Below are 21,898 nucleotides of genomic sequence, written 5' to 3' on the forward strand. Positions count from 1 at the left end.
GAGAACTGACAGTCTCTGTGGGGAACAAGATATCATGTTGAAAAAAAATCTGGTTTTCATTACATTTCTTTCAAGAAAGCAACAGGCTGCCCAACAGACCACTCATTGATTGGAAGAGAAAGGAGCCCGGAGCCTCTGAACAACGGCCTTGGAGTGGACAGGATGATGAAGAGTGACGGCAAAGACTCAGGATCTGAAGGCACACAGGCCTGGGCCCCCACCTGTGTCTGCCACTTGCAGGCTAAGTGACCTTGGGCAAGTCACCTCACACCTCTGAACCTGAATTCTACATCTGCGAAACAGGAATGGTGACCCTGACTGACAGCCTCTCTGTGAGGAATAAACCATACAGCATCCCTCCCTCCTTCATGTGACCAACTTTTCCTGAGCCCTGACCTTGGGCCTGCCCCCGGGGCAGGAGCCGGAGATACTACACTGGATTAGAAAGATGAGTTTCTAGTCAAGTGTGGGAGAGAGAGAAGTAGCCAGGTCATTAGACCAGGAGAGACATCTACTTTTACATGAGAATAGTAACAATAATAAATACGGTAAAGGCAACAACTATACCAATAATATAACTACAACAATAACGATGGTAATAATGACAGTAGCTAATGTTTACTGAGCATCTACAAAGTGCCAGGAACTGTGATAAATGCTTAGTACACCTGATCTTATTTAAGCCTCACATTAACACTGCCATGCAAGTACTGTTGCCATCTTACTTTTAGGATGTAGAACTGGACGAGGGAAGAGTTCAGGAACTTGCCCGGGTGAGCAGTCAGTGAACAGGATAGCCCTGAGCACGGTGCATGTGAGAACACAGAGGGGACCCCTGGAGGGTCTGATGTCCAGGCAGGTGCAAGAGCTCCAGCAGGAGCAGTGATGGATGCAGACAGAAGAGCATGTGCACAGACTCGGGGTGACAGAGAGCCGGGCCTTTGAAGAAGCCTGGAGTTCAATGAGGGGAAGGTGTAGAGATTTTAAGGAAGGGGCACTGATGCATTCAGATGTGTACCCTAGAAAGTTTGCTTTGGTTGGAGAGCAACTGGATGTTGCTTGACACCAAGACCTGACACCACAGGCTGGGGGTATGGAGGGAGGGGGACTTGAGGTGACCGTCAGTGGAGTGGTATCCTTGGTACTGTCAGGTTTTGGGGACATGATGAGAAGTTCATTTTGGGATTGATGTCTGGAGGCCACTGGGTAGATGAGGAAGACATGTGTTTGGGACGGGAAGCCTCGTTCCCACGGATTTCCAGCAGCATCCAAGTGGCCTGCCTGGGACAGCACTGCCCTATTGAAGCAGCCTGGCAGCCCTGCTGCCGCTCACAGAGGTACTTTCCAAGTATCGCACATCGGAAATTAATGGGAGGCAGCTGTGGCAGAAGGGAAACTACCCAGCTTGGAGTCACAAGACTTGGGTTCCAGTCCAGCCTCTGCCCCACGCTGAGCTGGGATCTCACAGTCAGGTCTCATCCTTCGGAGCCTACGTTTTCTCACTGGAGAAGGGGGCTTGACAACTGTGCAACTGGGTGCTCTTGCAGGTGCACTCTGAGCCTCTGGTGCACAGGGTGACTTTTGCCTAATGTGAAGGGGGCTCAGTGTCCTCAGTGTCCCTCCTGCCCATGCTGAGAATCCGGTTCCCAAGGACTCAGGCCCTCTCCAGGTCTGCCAGACCCTGTGTCTTTCCAGGACACCGGGGCCCCTCTGCACAGAAAGTCTGTGTTGAAACCCTTCTCTGGCCAGGTTTCACAGTGGAGCCTGGGAGCTGGTCACTTTCACATTCACACACATTGTTTCTCATACATGCAGCTCTCACGAGTTCTCCCTGACAGCCAAGAGCTGTCTCACACATCACTCAGAGGGCTCAGTTCATTTCCTTTTCTTTTTTTTCTTGAGACAGGGTCTTACTCTGTCATCCAAGCTGGAGCGCAGTGGTACGATCATGGCTCCCTGCAGCCTCCACCTCCTGGGATCAAGCGATCTCGCCTAAGCCCTGAGGAGCTGGGGTTGTGGGCACGCGCCACCATGCCCAGATAATTTGTATACTTTTGTAGAGATGTAGTTTTGCCATGTTGCCCAGACTGGTCTTAAATTCCTAGGCTCAAGCGATCCTCCTGCTTCAGCTTCCCAAAGTGCTGGGATTACAGGTGTGAGCCACTGCACCTGGTTGACCTTGATCATTTCTTTCTGCAAATGGCATCCAATCACCCATCCTAGGGCAGATTCCTAGGCCATGGGGAGCACGGAGCAGCAGATGCTGGGGCAGCGCGGAGCAGCAGATGCTGGGGGAGCTGCTGGTACTCGTGAGGAGCTGGGCCGCATCCAGGCAGGGAGTTGGCCAGAGGTGGGTTTGAGTCTCACCTCTTCTGCTTGACCTTGACCTTGACGTGACAGATGGGAGACTCCAAGAACAAAGGAGATGTGAAATCCCAGAGTAATGGGCCACAACTGGCCTCCTATCCCTGGAGCTCCTCACAGAGGGCCCCTCCCGCCCATCCTTTCTGAAAATATAAACAGGCAGATAGAGTATGTTTCTGGAGAGAAGAGCATGTGCAGAGAGGGCCTACCCCTTGCCCCTGGGACTCTTTTTCTACTCACACATAGTTGGGGGGAGTCTCCACAGACCCCCTGGGGAGGTTGAACTATGTCTCTAGCAGTCAGGAGACCCAAGGGAGCTGCTGTGCCTTACTCAGGCCTCACGAGGCCCAACGACTGTGCTAGAAGACAGTGGCGGCCACAGGCAGGTCTGCTGTGCTCACAGTCTGTTAGAATGAGGCCTCCTGTAGACCGAGGTGGCCCGTGTGAGGAAAGCTGGCCGAGTTGAGGGCTGGAGGGGACCCAAGCATCAGGAAGCTGGCAGTGGGCACCAGACTTTGTGGGAGGCATGGAAGGGGCTGCAGGGGTCCCCCAAATAGACTTGCATCTGCCTGGGTCAAGGGACTTGTGGAATCTCTGAAATACCCATGAAAGTGCCTGGGAGAAGAAGCATCAGCGGTATCAGCTGCCAGCTAGAAGGCCCTGTGAAATGGTTTGCCCCCTCCAAATCTCATGTTGAAATATGATTTCCAGTGTTGGAGGCAAGGCCTGGTGGGAGGTGACTGGATTGGGGGGCAGATCCCTCATGAATGGTTTAGCACCATCCCGTTGGTGATAAGTGAGTTCTCACTCAGTTCATGTGAGATCTGGTTGTTTAAAAATCTGGGACCTCCCCTCTCCTCACCCCTGGCTCTCTTGCTTCTGCTCTCACCATGTAACATGCTTGTTCATCCTTCACTTTCTGTAAGCTTCCTGAGGACCTCACCAGAAGCCAAGCAGATGTTGGTGCCAAGCTTGTAAAGCTTGCAGAACTGTGAGCCAATGAAACCTCTTTTTAAAATAAATTACTCAGCCTCAGGTATTTCTTTATGGTGATGCAAGAATGGCCTAACACAGAAAATAGGTACTAGGAGTAGGGTATGAATTAGTACATTTGCATTACTATAATGGGATACCCGAGGCTGGATAATTTATGAAGAAAAGAAGTTTAGGCTGGGCATGGTGACTCATGCCTGTAATCCCAGGACTTTGGGAGGCCAAGGTGGGCAGATCACCTGAGGTCAGGAGTTCAAGAGCAGCCTAGCCAACATAGTGAAACCCATCTCTACTAAAAATACAAAAATTAGCTGGGCATGTAATCCTAGCTACTCAGGAGGCTAAGGCAGGAGAATCACTCGAACTCAAGAGGCAGAGGTTGCAGTGAGCCCAGATCACGTCACTGCACTCCAGCCTGGGTGACAGAGCGAGACTCCGTCTTTAAAAAAAAAAAAAGAAAGAAAGAAAAGAGGTTTAACTGGCTCATGGTTCTACAGGCTGTAAGGAATTATGTTGCCAACATCTGCTTCCAGCGAGGGCCTCAGGAAGCTAAGGCACAAGCCACCATGCCTGGCTAATTTTTTTTTTTTTTTTTAATTTTAACAGATGAGGTTTTGCCATTTGCTCAGGCCAGTCTCAAACTCTACTCTGGGCTCAAGCCATCTGCCTGCCTCAGCCTCCCAAAGTTCCAGGATTACAGGCGTGAACCACCACGCCTAGCCCCTAAACACAAGATTTGCAGGGGAAACATACTCTCTCTGCCCGTTTATATTTTCGGAATGGATGGGCGGGAGGGGCCCTGCATGAGGAGCTCCAGGGATAGGAGGCCAGTTGTGGCCCATTACTCTGGGATTTCACATCTCCTTTGTTCTTGGAGCCTCCCATCTCAGCAGCCTGTCACGTCAAGGTCAAGCAGAAGAGGCGAGACTCAAACTCACCTCTGGCCAACTCCCTGCCTGGATGTGGCCCATATCACCCTATGCTCCAATTACCACTGTATCCTCTCCCCCAGTTGCTGCAGGCCAAAGAGATGGAGAAAGGCCTAGGGAGGGAGAAGGGCCAAACATCCCTGCTCTCTTGCCACAAGCAGCCAGGCCTGAAGCACCCCAACTAGGCTGAGACAAGCAGATTAGACTTAATGTCAGATCAGGTTTTGAGTTCTGATTCTTACATGGAAGTTGCCTTCTGAGGACCAACTGGGGACAATGTGTGTCTCAAAAGTGACTGCAGGAAAGTCAAGGACATGCCAATGTAATGCTTACTTGCACTGTACGGATACATGGAGCTGCAGGGACAGAGCCCAGAGGCTGTCCAGAGCCTTGGGCTTGGCAGCTGGTTCTGCCACTTCCTCAGTGCATGAGGCTGGGTGAGCCCCTGCATCTTCACCTGTAGAATGGGGATGACACTGGCCCCACTTCGCAGTGTCTGTGTCAGGGTCACTGAGTGAGTACATGAGAATACTTACGATGGTGCCCAGCAGAGAGTACATGCTCAGTGCAGCTCAGCTGCTATAACTGGTATTATGCAACTCCTGGAGTCTCTGTTTCCCTCCCGTGGAACAGCTGAGGTGCTGGCTTTAAAACCTATCCACAAAGTCTTTGATGCTGCTCCCATTCAGTGGTAGGGTCTACGTCCCTCTCCTTGGATCTGCAGGCCTTCGTGACTGCCCTGAGCAGCAGAGTGCGGCAGCAGTAAGGCTGCGTGACTTCTGAGGCTGGCTCATAAGGGCTCGGTGATGCAGGTTCTACCCTGCTCTCCTTGGCCATTTGCTCTGGGTGAAAGCCAGCTGCCCTGCAGGAGGCTGTTGATACTGAAGCTGCCACACTGTGAGTGGGAGGCCACAGGTAGGTGTTCCACGGCCCCCACTTGTAGCCCCAGCCCCATCTGGCAGCAAGCACTGAGCATGTGAGTGAAGATGGCTCCAGGTGACTCCAGCTCCAGCCCCAGCCCTGTTCAGCTTCCTGACCCACACAGTCTATGCATGTAATAAAATGGTTGTTTCATGCCCTTAGGTTCTGGGGTGGCTCGTGAGCGACAGCAGTACTGGTATGCTGGTGACTGCCCCAGCGGGAGCTCCCTCTGTCCCCCAACCAACTCCCCAATGTCTGGACGGCACCAGAGCCTGCTTGGGCGGCCGCGAGCTAACACTCTCAAGAGGTGAGTGTATGCCAGGCGCTGGACTAAGGGGACTTCCCCAGAGACCCTGTGAAGTATGTCTGTGTGAAGATTCCTATTCCTATTTCTCCAATAGGAAAACAGACTTAGGGGGATCAAACCAACGGCCCAAGGGCCTACAGCTAAGAACTGCTGGAGCCAGGCTCTGAACTGAGCTCTGCCTGACTCCAGAGGTGGTTTCTACCACCAGGCAATACAACAGGGAGACACACAGGTGTGTCAGAGAGCAGTCCTCACAGTGCGAGCACAGAAACCAGAGGCCAAGGCCGAAGATTTTCCTGGACTCGCGGTGCTGCCCAGGAATCTTCCGAGAAAACCTGTCAGTTGGTAAAGCCACGTGGAGGCGGGACTAACAAAATCTGGAAATGTCTTCACCAGTTCCAAAGTACACACAAACATTACTTGCCCTCTCTGGGGGTCAGCGTTCTTTATGATTTTTTTCTCTCCAGGAAAATATTAGTTCATTTATAGAAACTAAACATTACATGTGGAGGGAAAATGGAAAACGTGGCATTCTTGGCCTTTTTTTCTCCACAGACACAGAAACTGAGAAGGTTTCTCCATTTCCTTTCTCACAGCCTATTTGTTGGTATGGATCTGCCCACACATTCATTCTGCAGCGGTGGAAAGTGGGGGCCAGCTCTCTGTGGGGGGCAGGGACCATCCCAGAGACAAAGGGCAGCCTCAGCCCACAGACCATTTCGGACGTGAATCAAGGCCTCAGAGGGCGAGACCTGGGCCGCTGTCAATGCCAGGGCAGGTGGGCTGGGTAGAGGGGTAGAGGTGCGGGCGCTGCCTAGAAGAGGGCCAGAGAGACCGTCTGTCACATTGGTCTCGCCCCTACTGCCTCCTTTCAGTGTGCCCATCCTTGCCCCTGGCAGTTTTGCTGCCTGTTTCCCCCACTAAAATGTGAACTTTGGGGGGCAGGTTCTTGCCTTCTCTCACTGGGCACCTGGCTCACAGCAAGCCCTTGGCCCGGAAGTCTTGGGTGAATGAACGAATGAGCATGTCTTAAGGCCTCTCCTTGACAGGTGTGGGGGGATGTGCCTACTGGAAAGGGCACCGAGCTGAAGCCTAAACCCCCTCCTGAGGAGCCGGGGAAGCCTGCGTTCCTCCCATTCCTGGGACTGCAAGAGGCACATTCCTGTCCCTGAGTCTGGTCGGGCTCCTGCCACGCAGCTCAGTCTGGCTGCCAGGTCCAGAAAGGCCTCCCTGGAGCTGCCCCTCTGGCTCCACCTCCCCAGGACCCCAGGCTGCCCCACAGCTGCAGCAGCACCCGCTCTCCGTCTTATGAGGCTGCTAGTGGGAAGCTGGGACCCCCGAGTGTGTCTGAAGCCTTCCAGGCACTCCTCGATCCTCTGGTGATCAATGAAAACCTTCACATCCTGCTTCCAGGGCTGAAGCCAGGGACTTGGAAAATTGGTCGAAAACACTCCTATAAGCTGGGGCTCGCTCTGCTGTGGAAAACTGCCGGCATCAGCACTTCTCCCAAGGCTGTGCCGAGTCAGCAGCCGGCCCACTCTGGAGCTGCCTCCGAGGACCAGGTGCCTACAGGACCCTGTGAGGAGCTTGAAGAGTTGTGGCTGATGGAGGGATTTCTGTCCTGGGCTCTAGGAATTCTAGACTGGGCCCTTCCTCAGGGGACTTTCAGTCTGGCAGGGCAGACAGACATAGGCAAATAAGCACACAGCTAACTGTGCCATCACTGCAGGGGGAAGCGCCACGGAGGGGCATGAGGGCCAGTTGCGGGAAGGAGCTGGGGCTAGCATGTGCCTGTAAAAACCAGATAGTAAATAGTTCAGGCTCTGCAGGCCACAGGGTCTTTGTCCCAACCACTCAACTCTGCCACTGCTGCATGAAAACAGCCACAGGCAATATGTCAACCCAAGAGGGGTGGCTGTGCCCATATGAAAACAGAGGGCGGATTTGTCCCCCAGTTTGCCAGGGCCTGGTTGTTACAGGGCCTGACCTGATCGGGGTGGGGGTGATAGTGGGGAGAAGGCTTCCCCGGGGCAGGGATGTTTAGATAAAAGCTGCAGGCTGATTCAGTGATGAATCACAGAATCAGGCAGAATCACAATATTGACAATTATGACAATCACATCACCACGATCAAGTTCCACCCACCACATGTGTTCTGTGCTGGGCACTGTGCTAACAACACAACCCTGTGAAGGAGGGAGACTTTATGTCCACTTTACAGATGGAGACACTGAGGCTTGGCAGTATGCTGAGTAGTCTGTTTGCACAATTCGGTTGCATTTTTTGCCCCGCCCACTTGCCACTTCTGGTCAGGGGAGGCTGCCCCCTGAGATGCATCTCCTGGACCCTTTGCCCCTAGCTTTCTACTGGATTTGGCCAAGGAAAGGCTCTGGCAGCAGACTGAGGGCTGGAGGAGAGAGAGGCCAGGGATTTCTCTCTGCTCCCTCCTGCTTCCCCCTCCCTGCCCACAGACCCTGCACAGCCAACCACCCTCCAGAACTCAGCCATCCCTGGGGTTGGTAACACTTCTTCCCCATGCCCTTCAGCCTAGGACTCCAACCTCCACAGGACCCTGGGCCGGCCCATGGGTGCCTCGCCATGCTTTACTGGTTCTGTTCATTAAAGTCTCTTCATGTGAACCATCTGGGGTCCATTCTGTCCCCTGCCAGGGCTCTGATGCTGGAGGTTGGCTGGCTTGCTGGTTTCTGCTCTCACATGGCTAATAAACAACAGAGCCAAGTAGAGGTGTGGGTGGATCGTGGGAAAGGAGGCTGTACCTGAGGAGGCTGGGCCAGGGCTGGCTCCTGGCTCCCCAGCTGACTTCCAGGACAATCAGGGGTCAAAAGAGGCCAGGAAATGCAGTGCCTCCTTTCCTGCCTCAGGGCCAAGTGAGTGACCCCATTCTTGAGGCCCCCAATTAGCACTTTTAGTTGTCTAAGACCAGCTCCAGGTCTGCAACCTCCTGGTCTTCTCCCTAACCTTAGCAGGGGGAGCCAGTGTTGCTCAGTGCAGACCTGGGCTGGGGGCTGGGGCTGAGGCTGAGGCGGAGGCAGGGCCCTGGGCTCTTCCTCAGGGAGGAGATAGTGGGGCAGATGGTGGTGAAATGAAGGGACCAGCTGGGTCAGATAGATGCCTGGAGGGGAAGAGGAAGCCTCTGTTGCCATTGCCCTGGCAGGAAGCAGCCTGCAGGCGTGTTGAATGGCTGGTGCTAGGGAGAGCCAGACTGGCAGATGAGGGCTTGGGCTGGAGGTGAGACTGGAGGCACCAGGGAGGAGGGGGGCCCTCTGAGCCTCAGTCATGAGGCTGCAGCACCAGGACCCCCTCCATACTTGGACCAGTGTACACCAGAGGCCCACCCAGAGCTGCAGCCTGGCTCTTCATCCACCCATCTATCCACCCACCCACTCACCCATCCATCCTTCTCCTCCAAAAACCCTATGAAAATTGAGCATCTACAAAAGGCAGGCATGATGCCAGGTGTGAAGATTTAATGAGGAATGAGTCAGGCCCAGTGACCAGACAGAGAATAATGACAAGTTGTGGTGAGTGCCATAAAGAAGTCGAGAGCTGAAATAAAGGCCGCCCTGAGCCCAACAGGATGAGCAGCAGCAGACCACGAAAACGAGGGGAAGAATGTCTAAGGCTCGAGCGAGGGGCCCGGGGAGGAGAACTTCACAGAGGCCTTGCTCCTCTCAGGCAGAGGTGAGGCTAGGATGTGGCCTGTGGATGGCCAGAGCCACTAGGGAGAGGCAGAGTTGGCTCAGGCCAAGGTGAACACCACCCTGGGCCTGACCCTGGGCCCTCCCACCTCTCCCTGCTCAGTGGCTCCAGCATGGAATCAGGCAGCAAGAAGGGGCACTGGGAGGCGAGTGTTCCAGAGCTGTCTGAAGAGCAACAAGTGTGGCATGGAGACTTCTTGGCATTTAGAGAAGTCCAGGGATGTGGCTCATCCTGTACGGCTATTGAACTGAAGAGGCTGCAAAGGCCAAACAGGCCTCTTAGTCACACTAATTTGGAGGGGACTCAGAAGGACAGACCACCACTTCCATTTTGCTCCAGAATTCTGGCACTATCTCCCAAAGCAATAGGCTAGTCTTTGCTAGCATTCCTTCTGTAGCTCTAAACAACTGCTGTCTCCTACAGTCTTCTGATAGGAACCCTGCCCTGCTCCCTCCCCCTCCCCCACAGGTCAGGTGTAGGTGACTGAGCATCTAAAAGGAGCAATGCTGACCGAGGGGGAAGGTGTTCTAGAATGTCAGAGATGACAAAGTAGAGACAAGACCAGCACTAGGAGCCTTCCTTCTGGCCACCCTTGCTGGGGGCACCTGCCACATATGGAAGGCAATGGATTTGGAAGACTGCAAGAGATATTTTAATACTGGGCTTATGGAAACCCTGTGAACATCAAGTTTCCGCCAGGACTGTCTTGAGGTATAGATAACAGCATTTCCAGAGGCCTCGAGAATCAACCAGCATGTCTCTCTAAGATACCAGACCCGAGGGGTGCTGGAGGCAGGGTCCGGCTTGTACAGTGCAGCCAGGAGAGGCTGGAAAAGGCAAGCAGCCCGGAGTCCCCCCAGGAATCGGGGCAGAGCCTTACTGGGTGGGGCTCATGAGAGGCTGCCATACTGGCCCTATAGGCTCTGTGGTCCTGTGTCCACCAGGAGCTGTTACAGAGGTTGGCCTGGCACCAGAGTGAGGAGAGTGGCTTGAGCAGGTCAACGGGCTAGGGGAGGTGTGGCACCAGGTAGCAGCTTGCAACAGCCACCCCCTTACAAACACGGCACATCAGACTCTGAGCTGAGTGCCTTCGAAATAGTATTTTGTTTTTGACATTCCAGCGTTCCTCGGAGGAGGGTTTCATCATCCCATTTTATAGGTTTTTTTTTTTTTAAAAAAAGAGGCCCAAAGGGGTAAGTCACTTGTCCAAGACTGCAGTGGCCTAGAACCCAGGGTGCTATGACCTACAGCACAAACCAGCGGGAGGAAGTGCTGTTGGGTTCCCCTCGATCCCCCACCCCGCCGACCTCTCCCTGGACAGCCATGGAGATCAGCTCCTGTCACTGAGAGCCAGTTGGAATATGAGTAAAAGGTAACCATTAAATAATAACGATGAAGCAGCCAACACTGAGTGCACTTTCACAATGTTAGTGTGAGCAGAGCACTTTACAGGCAGGCATGAGCTTACTCAGGCATTACAACAACCCGAGAAGGTAAGTCCTCATATTATGTTCATTCTGTGGATGAGGCCGCTGAAGATTACAGGTAAAGCGACAAAGCCAGGAAACAGCGGAGCTCGGGCTTGACTGCAAAGCCTGGGCTCAAATCACTAGGGGACAGTGTATGTGTGTGTGTTTCACAAGTCTGATGAGCCACCTGCACCTGGTGACACCAAATATCCTGGGCATCCTCCACACCCCTCCAGGGCACACCCCTCCAAGCCTGGGCAGCAGCCCTGCTAAGGGTCCAGAGAGCCTGGAGAAGATGCTGGGGCTTTCTCTACCTTGTGTGTGCTCCCAACTTGGGGCTCTGATCCTGCCTCTCTTGGGGTTGTTCAGGCCCAGGCTCTAACACTCAGGATCTTCCAGGGAGCCCCGGCACAGGGGGGAAGCACACAAGTCCTGCATGATCAGGAGCCTGGGCAGACTGGTGCAGGAGGGCTGTGAACAGGGAGAGCTGAGTCTGCTAAGCTGCAAACTTCACTTGCCCTTGGGCTCCCCAGTCAAGGCCAACTCTGGCAGCCACAATTAGGCTATGAAGCGGGTTTGCTCCCACTCGAGGTAGCTACGATACCTGCAAGATCTTCCTTGGAAGAGACTAGTCTTGGAGAGCTGCTTCCTGGTTCGATTCTGAGCGACAGTCTGAAAACAAAGATTTTCATAAGATCAGATGGGCTCTGGTTTACCACACGGGAACCTATTTGGGGCTGGGAAAAGCTACTATAGTCACAGAAGCCAGGAATACTGTGAGATCTGCTCCAGATCACAGTCACTTCCCTCTGAGGTCTCCAGGGGGTTTCCACAGCCAAGAAACAATGGTTAAGAAAGACAAAGTGAAAAGGACTTGAGTATGTCCTACTGTCTACTGAGCACAGATGTGTTCACTCTAAACCAGCACATTTTCTAGATGAGGAAACTGAGGAGTGGTGAGGTTAAGCAGCTTCCCCAAATTCATAGGATTAGCAAGTGGCAGAGAAGGGGATCAAAGCCAGGACTGTCTGACTCTGAACCAGAGTTAGTTTTTTTTTCTTTTTTTCTTTTTCTTTCTTTTTTTTTTTTTTAGATGAAGTCTTGCTCTGTCGCCAGGCTGGAATGCAGTGGCGCAATCTAGGCTCACTGCACCCTCTGTCTCCTGGGTTCCAGTGATTCTCCCGCCTCAGCCTCCCAAGTAGCTGGCTGGGAATACAGGCATGCGTCCCTACCCCCAGGTAATTTTTCTATTTTTAGTAGAGACAGGGTTTCACCATGTTGGCAAGGATGGTCTCGATCTCTTGACCTTACGATCTGCCCGCCTCAGCCTCCCCTTTTTTGAGACAGAGTCTCGCTCTGTCACCCAGGCTAGACTGCAGTGGCAAGATCTCAGCTCACTGCAGCCTCTGCCTCCCAGGTTCAAGTGATACTCGTGCCTCAGCCTCCCGAGTAGGTGGGATTACAGGTGTGTGCCACCATGCCTGGCTAATTTTTGTATTTTTAGTAAAGACAGTGTTTCGCCATGTTGGCCAGGCTGGTCTCAAACTCCTGAGCTCAAGTGACCAGCCTGCTTCAGCCTCCCAAAGTGTTGGGATTTACAGGCATGAGCCACCACACATGGCCTCTGAACTGCAGTGTTTAATCATTACACTGCACTCCCTGTCATCAGATGCCCTTAGAGAGGGACAAGGCAATGGACATGCTATGAGGACTGGCCCTCCAATATATCTTTTTAAAGCACTGATTAAGAACTTCTGGGTGAAAATGACAGAGTGAGACTAGATACCAGACTCTCCCTCTCCTTCCAAAACCAACAAAAAATTATAAAAGCTTATGAGTAAAAGAACTCACCAGGTGCAACTAAACAAGGGTAGGGGAGTAATTTAAAGCCATGAACTTCAAAGAATTACAGTCAAGGAAAGAAAAAGAGGATTCTGAAACTGGACCAAGAGTTGCATCATGGCATGGCTCCTGTCAAGCCCAATGAGGGGTCTCACTGGGTCTGAGTGGGGGTCCTTATCATTCCCTCTGCTGAATGGCACCAGATGCTGATGAAATAGGTCGAGAGCACGGCAGCTCCTCTGATGGAAATGAAGGCTCCATGGGGCATGATGGGAAACCTGAGGGTATCTCTAGGAATGGGATACAGCTCCCCAAAGAGGTGAAGGACACTCCAACATAGGCCTTTTGCCAGAACCCACATATGTGAAACAGACTGCTTGCTTACTGCCTCCACAGAGCCTGAGCCTTCTACTCCCCCAGGCTACAGAAAGGAGGAAAACTAAAACCCCTGGACCTCCCAGCTAGCAGTAAGGGGTTCCCCTCTCACACACATGGGAGGAGGGCCAGACATCTCCCCCACCCTCATATGAGAGCCGTGGAACATCCAGACAGAGCCGCTCAAATGGGAGCCAGAAGAAGAGAAATAGTATGGCAATACAGCCAACATCCTCTTACAAAAGAAGGAAAGAACAGGTGAGCAGTGCCCAATGGCCCAACCAAGAACGCAGCCCCAGGAGCAGAGGAAATCCCCACAAGTGCTTAGAGCAGTGGAACAACTTATTAAAAACACAAGTAAAACAAAACCTGAAAAATGAGATGCTAAAACAAAACTTGAAAAATGAGATGAAAAAGGAGATTGAAGACCTAGGGGGAACAAATCCAGGACTGAAATAAGAGAGTGCTGAATGAATACCTAAGTAGAAACAGACAATCGCAGTGACAGCTGATGAACAAGGTGGAGATTGCCGCTGTTAGCAAGAAGCGAATGGATATGACGGGCAGAGAGCATCCAACACGGATTCCTGGAATCCCTGGAAGAGAGAAGCCACGAAATGGCACAGAAGTAGTCAAAGATACGAACAAAAGGAGTTTTTCTGCCATGAAGAAAGATGACGACACCATGGTCTGGGGAATCTGGTACAGAACCCTCTACTCTGAGGCATTCTCTTATGAAGCTTTTGAACTTTAAGGAATTCTTCACCTACCCAGCAGACAAGACCCTTAACAAGAGGAAAAAAACAAAATCAGCTGGGTTCATTCTCCACAGCATCACCCAGAGCCAGAGGCAATGGCACATGGCCTGCAGCACTGAGGGAGAGAAGCAAAGGAGGGCAGCCAGCAAGGCCAGCCCCAGTCCAATGCAGGCATTTCCCTGAGTATGCGGGCCCTGTGAGCACTTTTATTTTTTTGGTGGAGCATTGGTAGGGGGACCTACTTCCTGATGAAATGCAGCTAAATAAGGGACTGATTAAAATAAAGACTCCAGGAACGGAGAAGCTATGGGGAAACAACAGGTGGTAAAAACTGAATCTGTTTACAAATGGTAAACAGTAGGAATTCTGATTCCTGAACATGTTTATGTTATAGACTTGGATTATGTGGTAATAATAATATAACTAACAAAAAGTGGGAAGCTGGTGAAGTAGAGGTTAAGGAAGGGGGAGAGGGCTAATATTCTCATCTTTCATAACCAGAGTTGGCTGACACTGTTCACAATGGAAACCTAGTTAAAATAAAACTTATTGACTCAAGCCTCCTAATGTTTTTCCTAATTTCTTTTATTATTATTATTATTATTATTATTTTGAGATGGAGTCTCACTCTGTCATCCAGGCTGGAGTACAGTGGCACAATCTCAGCTCACTGCAACCTCTGCCTCCCAGGTTCAAGTGACTCTCTTGCCTCAGCTTCCTGAGTAGCTGGGATTACAGGTGCGCGCCACCATGCCCGACTAATTTTTGTATTTTTAGCAGAGACGGGGTTTCACCATGTTGGTCAGGCTGGTCTTGAACTCCGGACTTCAGGTGATCCACCCTCCTTGGCCTCCCAAAGTGCTGGGATTACAGGTATGAACAGGCATGAGCCACTGTGCCCGGCCCTCTTTTATTAACCTTAGAAGGCTCTTTTGGAAAATAATCTCTCTTTTGGTAAACAAATATTTATTTAAAGAGTAGCATTTTTTTTCACATTTCAGTTTTTTTCTGGTTAAATTAAAATGAAATTAAAGTTAGTATGTTAAATTAAAAATAGCCAGTGTAATAGAATCTAATTTTAATATTCTATCCTTCCATCCATCCATCTATCCATCCTTCCCTACATATATATACATTTTCTATGCATAGAAAAATGTCCAAAAGTATGTTTACTTAATGCTAATGGTCATGCTTTCTAAGTAATGGTAAATCGGGTAATTTTTCTTAAATAAAATAAAATAGAATAAAGGCTGTGGGAAATAAAGCACCGGTTGGACCTCTTGGCATAATATCTCCAAAGCAGATGGGGGAGAATGTCAGCAATGCAATGCCACCAATGTAATAACTAAGCCATTGCATCCTTGTGGGTGAGGAGCCAGCCTCCAGATGTGAGTTGGGCCACAGAGTGTGGGTCCTCAAGCAGAATCACAGGCTCTACCCATCTCTTGCCCCTTGGAGCCTGGACCTCCCTGGGAAGGAACTCCCTCAGTGGTCTGAGGGCCGGGGGTGAGAATGCAGGCTTCCTCCCTGGGTCTGTCCACTTTGACCACAACAAAGAGCCTTTGTAAAAAGCCAGGCTGACTGTTGTTTAGCATCAGGTGCTGGGGTGCTCAACGTCCTTCAGAGTAGAAGGAGTAATTACTCATGATTTGCAGCTTGTCCAAAGATTATCTCATGGTCAGAAGTATTTATAGGCCATTTTTCTCTCTAAAGCATATCAGTGTTAATGAAAAACCACTGTCTCCTTTATCACAATACCGGTGCGTAAATGGAAAATATTACCCCAGAAACTAAGTGGGAAAAATTTTGTACTGCAGGGCACTCTTTTCAGGAACAGCAAATGCTTTGTAAATAAATAAAATGAGCTTGCTTTGTGGCAAGCATAATTTTAATGGTAATCTCTGGCTTTCATCTATTGTTGTTACTATTATGTAACATCACATTTTCATATTATATTTTAACAAATTATTATATAAAACAACTAAAAGCATTATGTCTATGCTCCAAAAGAATCACCTAGGGAGCTTTGAAAAAACAAATGTTCGGGCCCCACCCGAGACACAGGGCTGGTTAGAGAGTTTCCCAGGTGACTCTGGTTCATAGCCCCGGCTGCAGACCACTCCTGTAAAGCTGACCAGTGGGCACTGCCTGAACATCCGTTCCCCTTAGGGTCTTTCCTGGTGAGTCAATTGTGGGTAATGTGGGGGTTGCTCTGTTCTCTACTTTTCACTAACTTAGATGAAGACCATGTAGTCTGGCTAATCAAATTCATGGACACAAAACTGGAAGAGATAAAAAATTTACTGGATAACAAGATTCCAGGGAATCATGGCATATTGGAAGCCATCATAAGATAAGATTTAAAAGAATACAGATGCTCCTCAACTTACGATGGGGACACATCCCAACAAACTCATCATAAGTTGAAAATATTACAAGTCAAAAATGCATTTAATACACTTAACCTACCGAACACCATAGCTTAGCCTAGCCTACCTTAAATGTGCCCAGAACACTTACATGAGCTTACAAAATAATCTAACACAAAGCCTATTTTATAAGGAAGTGTTGAATATCTCACGGCATTTATTAAATACCATGCTGAAAATGAAAAACAGACTGGCTGTATGGGTATTCAAAGTACAGTTTCTACCGAATGTGCGTTGCTTTCCTACCACTGTAAAGCTGAAAAACCATTAAGTTGAGCCATCCTAAGTCGGGACCATCTGGGAACGTGAAGTTGACATTTAGGTGGTAAATGATTGATTACAAGATGGCTGGGACTTGCCTTAATACCAGGACATACGAAAAAGTACTGAGGTTCTTAGTCTCAAGCTGAAAATGAGCCAAGAGGACTTCCAAGCAGTATGGCAGACAGGGTTAACATGAAAAATCCTTCTTTTCCCTCCAAATACATAGAAATGCTGGATGAATTCCCAGATGCCACAGCGAAGAAAGCACTGAAAGCCTCAGCAGGGTTAGTGGAAGATGAGGCCAAAGGGCCCATGGGGTTGTTATGAGAACTGGGTCTACTCCACAGGGGCTCTACAGGGAAGGAGGTAGGGCCTTGAATACTGCAGAGAGCTGAGAGTTATAAAGAATTGTCTCATCCATGAAACAAGCTCTTGGAGATATGGCTAGAAGCTGTCTTGCCACCCAGCACTGTGGGTGGGGGAGTCACTTGTGAGAACCAGAGCACCAAGCCTGTGCCATTCACAGCTGTGGAGTCCAAGTTCATATTATCTGTGCCATGTGGGAAAGCCACACTGAGAAGTTAACACGACACCTTCCTCTGAACTGGGGGGCCTATGAGGATGGGGCAGAGATGGGTATGAGAGCTGTTCAGACATCACCACTGTGGGGCTGTGAGGTCGAAGATCACACTGCACGCATGTGCTTGTGTGTGCTGGGGCCTGGGTGCTACTGCCGTGGACGTTGATAAGCCCTGCAGGTGACTACTCACTGGTCCCAACAAGGGCTAGGCCACTTGCAGGGACCTGAGTGCTAAAGACAAAGGTGGGGCTGGGAGGCCTGACACAGGAGTAGGTGGGGACTTACTTGTAGTTGTCATCTTCCACAAACTTCTGGAGCTCTTCAATGTAGCGTACGGACTTCAGGTACTTCTGCACATGGGGCAGCGTGGTGAGGTGATCTGCAAAAGGTGGACCAAATCCAGAGACGTTAGACTCTCCCCCTCTTTAGGCCCCCAAATAAGAAGTATAGAAATCACTGATTTCAGATGCCCCTGGGATAGCGAGACTCATTCACTCTTCCAGCAGTTGCTGATGCTCTTTGGGGACTGGCCCTGTGCTGACTACTGGAACGTGGTGGTGGGGATCATCAGGCCTGGGTTCTGCCCTCAAGGAGTGCCCCCCAGATGACTAGGCCTTAGTCACCACACTCTGAGGTCACCATGTTTTTTTATCCAGGAAGGAGGAGCTGTGCCTCCACTCAGATATCAGGGGCTGGGGAAAGATGGCTCTCTGGCCTCCAGAACAGACCAGAGCCAGGTGTCTGTGCCCTAAAACAGGTTTCCACTGGGGTAACTGGGCAAGCCTCCTATACCTACCCACCAGCTGTGTGACATGAATGCAAGAATGAATGAACAGACCCTGCCCAGCCAGGTGTGGAGGCCTAACCCAGAAGCTGGCCTATGACTGGAACTGCTGCATCCTAGGAAGAAAGGGAGGGGTCCAGGCACCTGAACATGCCTGTGCCAGGCTCTGCAGCAGGTAATTTTACAGGAGTCATCTTCGTTAACCTTCACACCTGCCTCATGTGGGAGAAACAATATCCCCATTGCACAGAGGAAGAAACTGTGGCAACCTGCACAGGTCACATTGCTGGGAAGGGCAGAGCTGGGTTTGGACTCCAGGTGATGGGAGGCTTCTGCCACATGGTGTTGCCCATCTCTGGAGGGACTGGTGTCAGCTGCTCTCTGCAGACCTTCATAGTCACTGCACTCCTTCTGATAGGGCCACTGGGTGGGACAGAACAAGCCAAGAGGAGGAGAGGTGGAGGGAGTAGAGGAGGCCATGAAGAGGAGCAGAAAAGAGGGTGGGGAGGACCCTCGCTTTCTGGGGAGGTGCATCCAGGTGCGGCAGGAGCACCTGATGGCTCTGGCCCTTCATAGCGAGATTCTGAGCAGATCATTTTGTTTCTCTGAAGCCTCAGTGTCCTCTCTGTGAAGTGAGGATGACACCTGTTTCACAAAGCTGATGGTGGAGATGGCGCAGGTGAAGGTGAACAGTGGTGAGAGAGCATTTGCTGGGCTCTCGTGAAACGCCAGGGACTGTGCTAAGGGCTCTGCATGAATCCTATCTCCATTTTCACGCATGAGAAAACCTTCAAGGGGAGAAAGTGACTTTTCAAGAGGCAAAGCTAGAATAGGAACCGGAGTCCATCTGACCCTGAAGCCCATGTCTGCGGTTGCTTTGCTGGCCAGCGGGACAATAAGTGTCCATGTATTTGTGTTGGAAAGGGCCTGGGCCAGGCGAACCCTGCACTGGGAATACAGGTGCCTCCTACCCTTCCTGTCAGAGGAAAGCTGCCCTGAAGTGTGGGAACCCCCACCCTACCTGGGGATGCTGTGCAGGGGCTGGTGAGCAGGGCTCTTGCTTCCGTGAACCCACCCTGGCTTCCCCGTGACATTCCCAAACGGAGGCTGTGGATTTTCTCACACCCTATGCACAGCAGGTGAGGCCGGGTTCCTTCCTACCATCCCCCTTTGGTGCTTCCAGACTTTTACTCCTCTGCCGTCTCGTGAAAGCCTTGCTCCCCAGAGGCAGGTGCCTAGAGCCCCACACCCCATGCACCACACCCCCTTCACGGCTGACTGTGGCTGACTGGCCGCCTGCTCATCAGTGCTAATTCCCAGAAGACTTGAGCACCTGGCTCACAGTCAAGCTCCACACCCCAAGTCTGCCATCTTCTCGGGTAAAATCAATCCCCACATGGATGGCCCATCCAGCATTCTGGCATCATCTCCAGTGATTTTCTCCATCCCTCTTACACACCCACCATCATGGGCACACTGTGGATCTGGCCACATGCAGCAGAGTGTGGCCAAGTCCCTTACTACATCGATTCCCTTCTCCTAGGCCCACAGCTAGATTATATTTCCTAGCCCCTGTCAGCAAAAGTGGCCTGCACTGGCCACTAAAACCCTGGCCCATAAAACCCACCCTTGTATTGTTCTCTCTCATCCTGCACCTGCCAGCTGGATGCAGTGGAGGATTCTGAGGCCATGGAGATGGCAGAGTCACAGAAGAAAGAAGACTGATCCCCGAATCTGCTTGGAGGAGAGCTGCCCAGAAAGCTCTTCATGAATGAATGACCCAGGAGCCAGAAAGACCTGGGCTCTGCCACTCACTAGACGTGAGATTGTGGATGGACAAGTGACTAAACTGTATTCAGTCTCAATTTCCTCACCTGTAATACAGAAATAGTAACACCTAGTTTGCACAGCTCTTGAAGATCAAACCTATGTATAAAAGGATCTAGTACATGTTTGATGCTCAAGATATTAAAAGGAAGAACTTTGTAATTCTTTTTCTGGTTTCTAGAGCTTTCTCACTGATAGGACCCAAATTTCAATGAGGCAAGATTTCACAATTCTAACAAGGGTACTAACCATAGCTGCAGGAAACTTGTAAATCAGCAATTATTCGAAGAATATTGTTCATCTGATTGGATCTTTGTTCGTTTTCCATGATGCTGCCTGAGGCAGGATATGCAGAATCAATATAGATTAAATCCAGAAGATAGATTCCTAAAATTAAAGAAGATATTTCATGACGGAAGGAGCTTACCACAAACTAGAACCAAATAGCACAAAACAGTACTGATCTGCTAAAAAAATATAAAGGATGACTTACGGAAAACTGAGATAATCTTTGGACTTTAATTCTAATCCTGATTACTAATTTTTTCACACAGCACTGCCCAACTATAAATCAAACATCTGAGCAACAACCACAATGTATGCCGGCAAGATTTCAGCGTTTCTAGTTCAAATACTCTCCAGCAATAAGGCTTTTACCTGCAACCCAACCAGAAAATAACAGGACACGAAAGGGCTGAGCACTTATGTCTCTTACCAACTGCTGAAGTTTAATAGGTCTAAGGTGCCATGTCCAGGAGAACACCCATTTGGGCTGAATTCAGTTTTTCCTTTATTTGCCCAGCTGTCTGTCTATTTGTCTGTCTGTTGCCCCACCTCCACCTCACCATACATTAACTAAGAAACAAAAGAAAAAATTTAGAAAGTAACAGCTCTCAGTACAAAGGACTAAAGCTAGAGAATTTGGCCAATGGTGCTTAATAAGAAAATAAGATGTGAAATAAAAATACCGCTATGTTACAGAAATAGTAACATCTAGTTTGCACAGCTTTTGAAGATCAAACCTATGTCTAAAAGGATCTTAATAGGATCCATCACAGGCCAGTGATAAGCTGGGGGGATCTGAGGACAAACTGCATGGCTGGGGAAGGGGAAGGGCTGCTGGCTATGCAGCCACTACACAGTTCTTAGCTGGCTGACTAGCTGCAGGGCCGAGCTCCAGACCACCTGGAGATCTGCATGGGCCAAGGATGGAACATCCTTTCAGCTGCCCTCCATGAGCACCGCTATTGTGCCCACCACACTGGCAGAGTTGGGCAGGAGAAGTGACATAAAGCAGAATTCAAGGCAGAAAACATTAAGCAAAGCAAGGAAGAGGGCTTGCTCTAAAAAACAAAAGTCCAGGTGATCGAGAATATCCAATGGTTACAAATTTCTATGCATAAAGAAGTAACACATCAAATTATACATAGTAAAAAAAAAGTTAGAAATGAAAAGTGAGTTCAAGGAAAACACAACCACAGAGGGAGGCTTTGGTATATCTCTTCCAGAATTTATGTAAGTATATATGTATACATCATACACACACATATATATACACACATATATACATACATATATTGATGCAGTGATATAGTATTACAGTAACAAAGTTAACAAGCTTGGGGCAGAGCATGGTGGCTCATGCCTGTAATCCCACCACTTTGGGAGGCCGAGGTGAGTGGATTGCTTGAGCCTAGGAGCTCGGGACCAGCCTGGGCAACATGGCAAAACCCCATCTCTACCAAAAATGAAAAATTAGCTGGGCATGGTGGTGCATACCTGTAGTCCCAGCTATGTGGAAAGCTGACGCACGAGGATAGCTTGAGTCCAGGAGGAGGAGGCTGCAGTGAGCTGAGATCGTGCCATTGCACTCCAGCCTGGATGACAGAGCAAGACTCTGTCTCAAAAAACAAAACAAACAAACAAACAAACAAAAAAATAGGCCAGGCACGGTGGCTCACACCTGTAATCCCAACACTTTGGGAGGCCAAGGCAGGCAGATCACCTGAGGTCAGGAGTTCAAAGCCAGCTAACATGGTGAAAGCCCATCCCTACCAAAAATACAAAATTAGCCAGATGTGGCGGTGGGCGCCTATAATCCCAGCTACTCGGGAGGCTGAGGCAGGAGAATCACTTAAACTCAGGAGGCGGAGGCTGCAGTGAGCTGAGATCGTGCCATTGCACTCCAGCCTGGATGACAGAGCAAGACTCTGTCTCAAAAATAAAAAATAAAAAATAAAAAATAAAAAAAATAGGCCAGGCACGGTGGCTCACGCCTGTAATCCCAGCACTTTGGGAGGCCAAGGCAGGCAGATCACCTGAGGTCAGGAGTTCAA

At 50.2% G+C, this 21,898-nt stretch overlaps 1 protein-coding gene across 50 annotated transcripts in view; it reads right to left on the reverse strand.

Annotated features, from left to right (window-relative positions):
* The window catches only part of RALGPS1 (Ral GEF with PH domain and SH3 binding motif 1), a 309,094-nt gene that overhangs the window by 38,153 nt on the left and 249,043 nt on the right, over positions 1 to 21,898 (reverse strand). For 48 of the 50 annotated variants that reach the window (XR_013405554.1, XR_013405551.1, XR_013405552.1 and 45 more), the window contains 3 exons: positions 19,812 to 19,949; positions 17,237 to 17,330; positions 11,308 to 11,375 (listed from right to left, as the gene is read on the reverse strand). Coding sequence is in view for 45 of the 50 variants with exons in the window: in XM_077967959.1 (XP_077824085.1) it covers positions 11,308 to 11,375; positions 17,237 to 17,330; positions 19,812 to 19,949 (300 nt within the window). In the remaining 5 variants the exon portion in view is untranslated. Of the gene's footprint in view, positions 1 to 8,987; positions 9,491 to 11,307; positions 11,376 to 17,236; positions 17,331 to 19,811; positions 19,950 to 21,898 lie in introns of those variants that run through there. The other 2 variants (XM_077967961.1, XM_015116812.3) reach the window with 1 other exon arrangement.

The sequence above is a fragment of the Macaca mulatta genome, chromosome 15 (genome assembly GCF_049350105.2).
Source record: "Macaca mulatta isolate MMU2019108-1 chromosome 15, T2T-MMU8v2.0, whole genome shotgun sequence".
Taxonomy (NCBI): Eukaryota; Metazoa; Chordata; class Mammalia; order Primates; family Cercopithecidae; genus Macaca; species Macaca mulatta.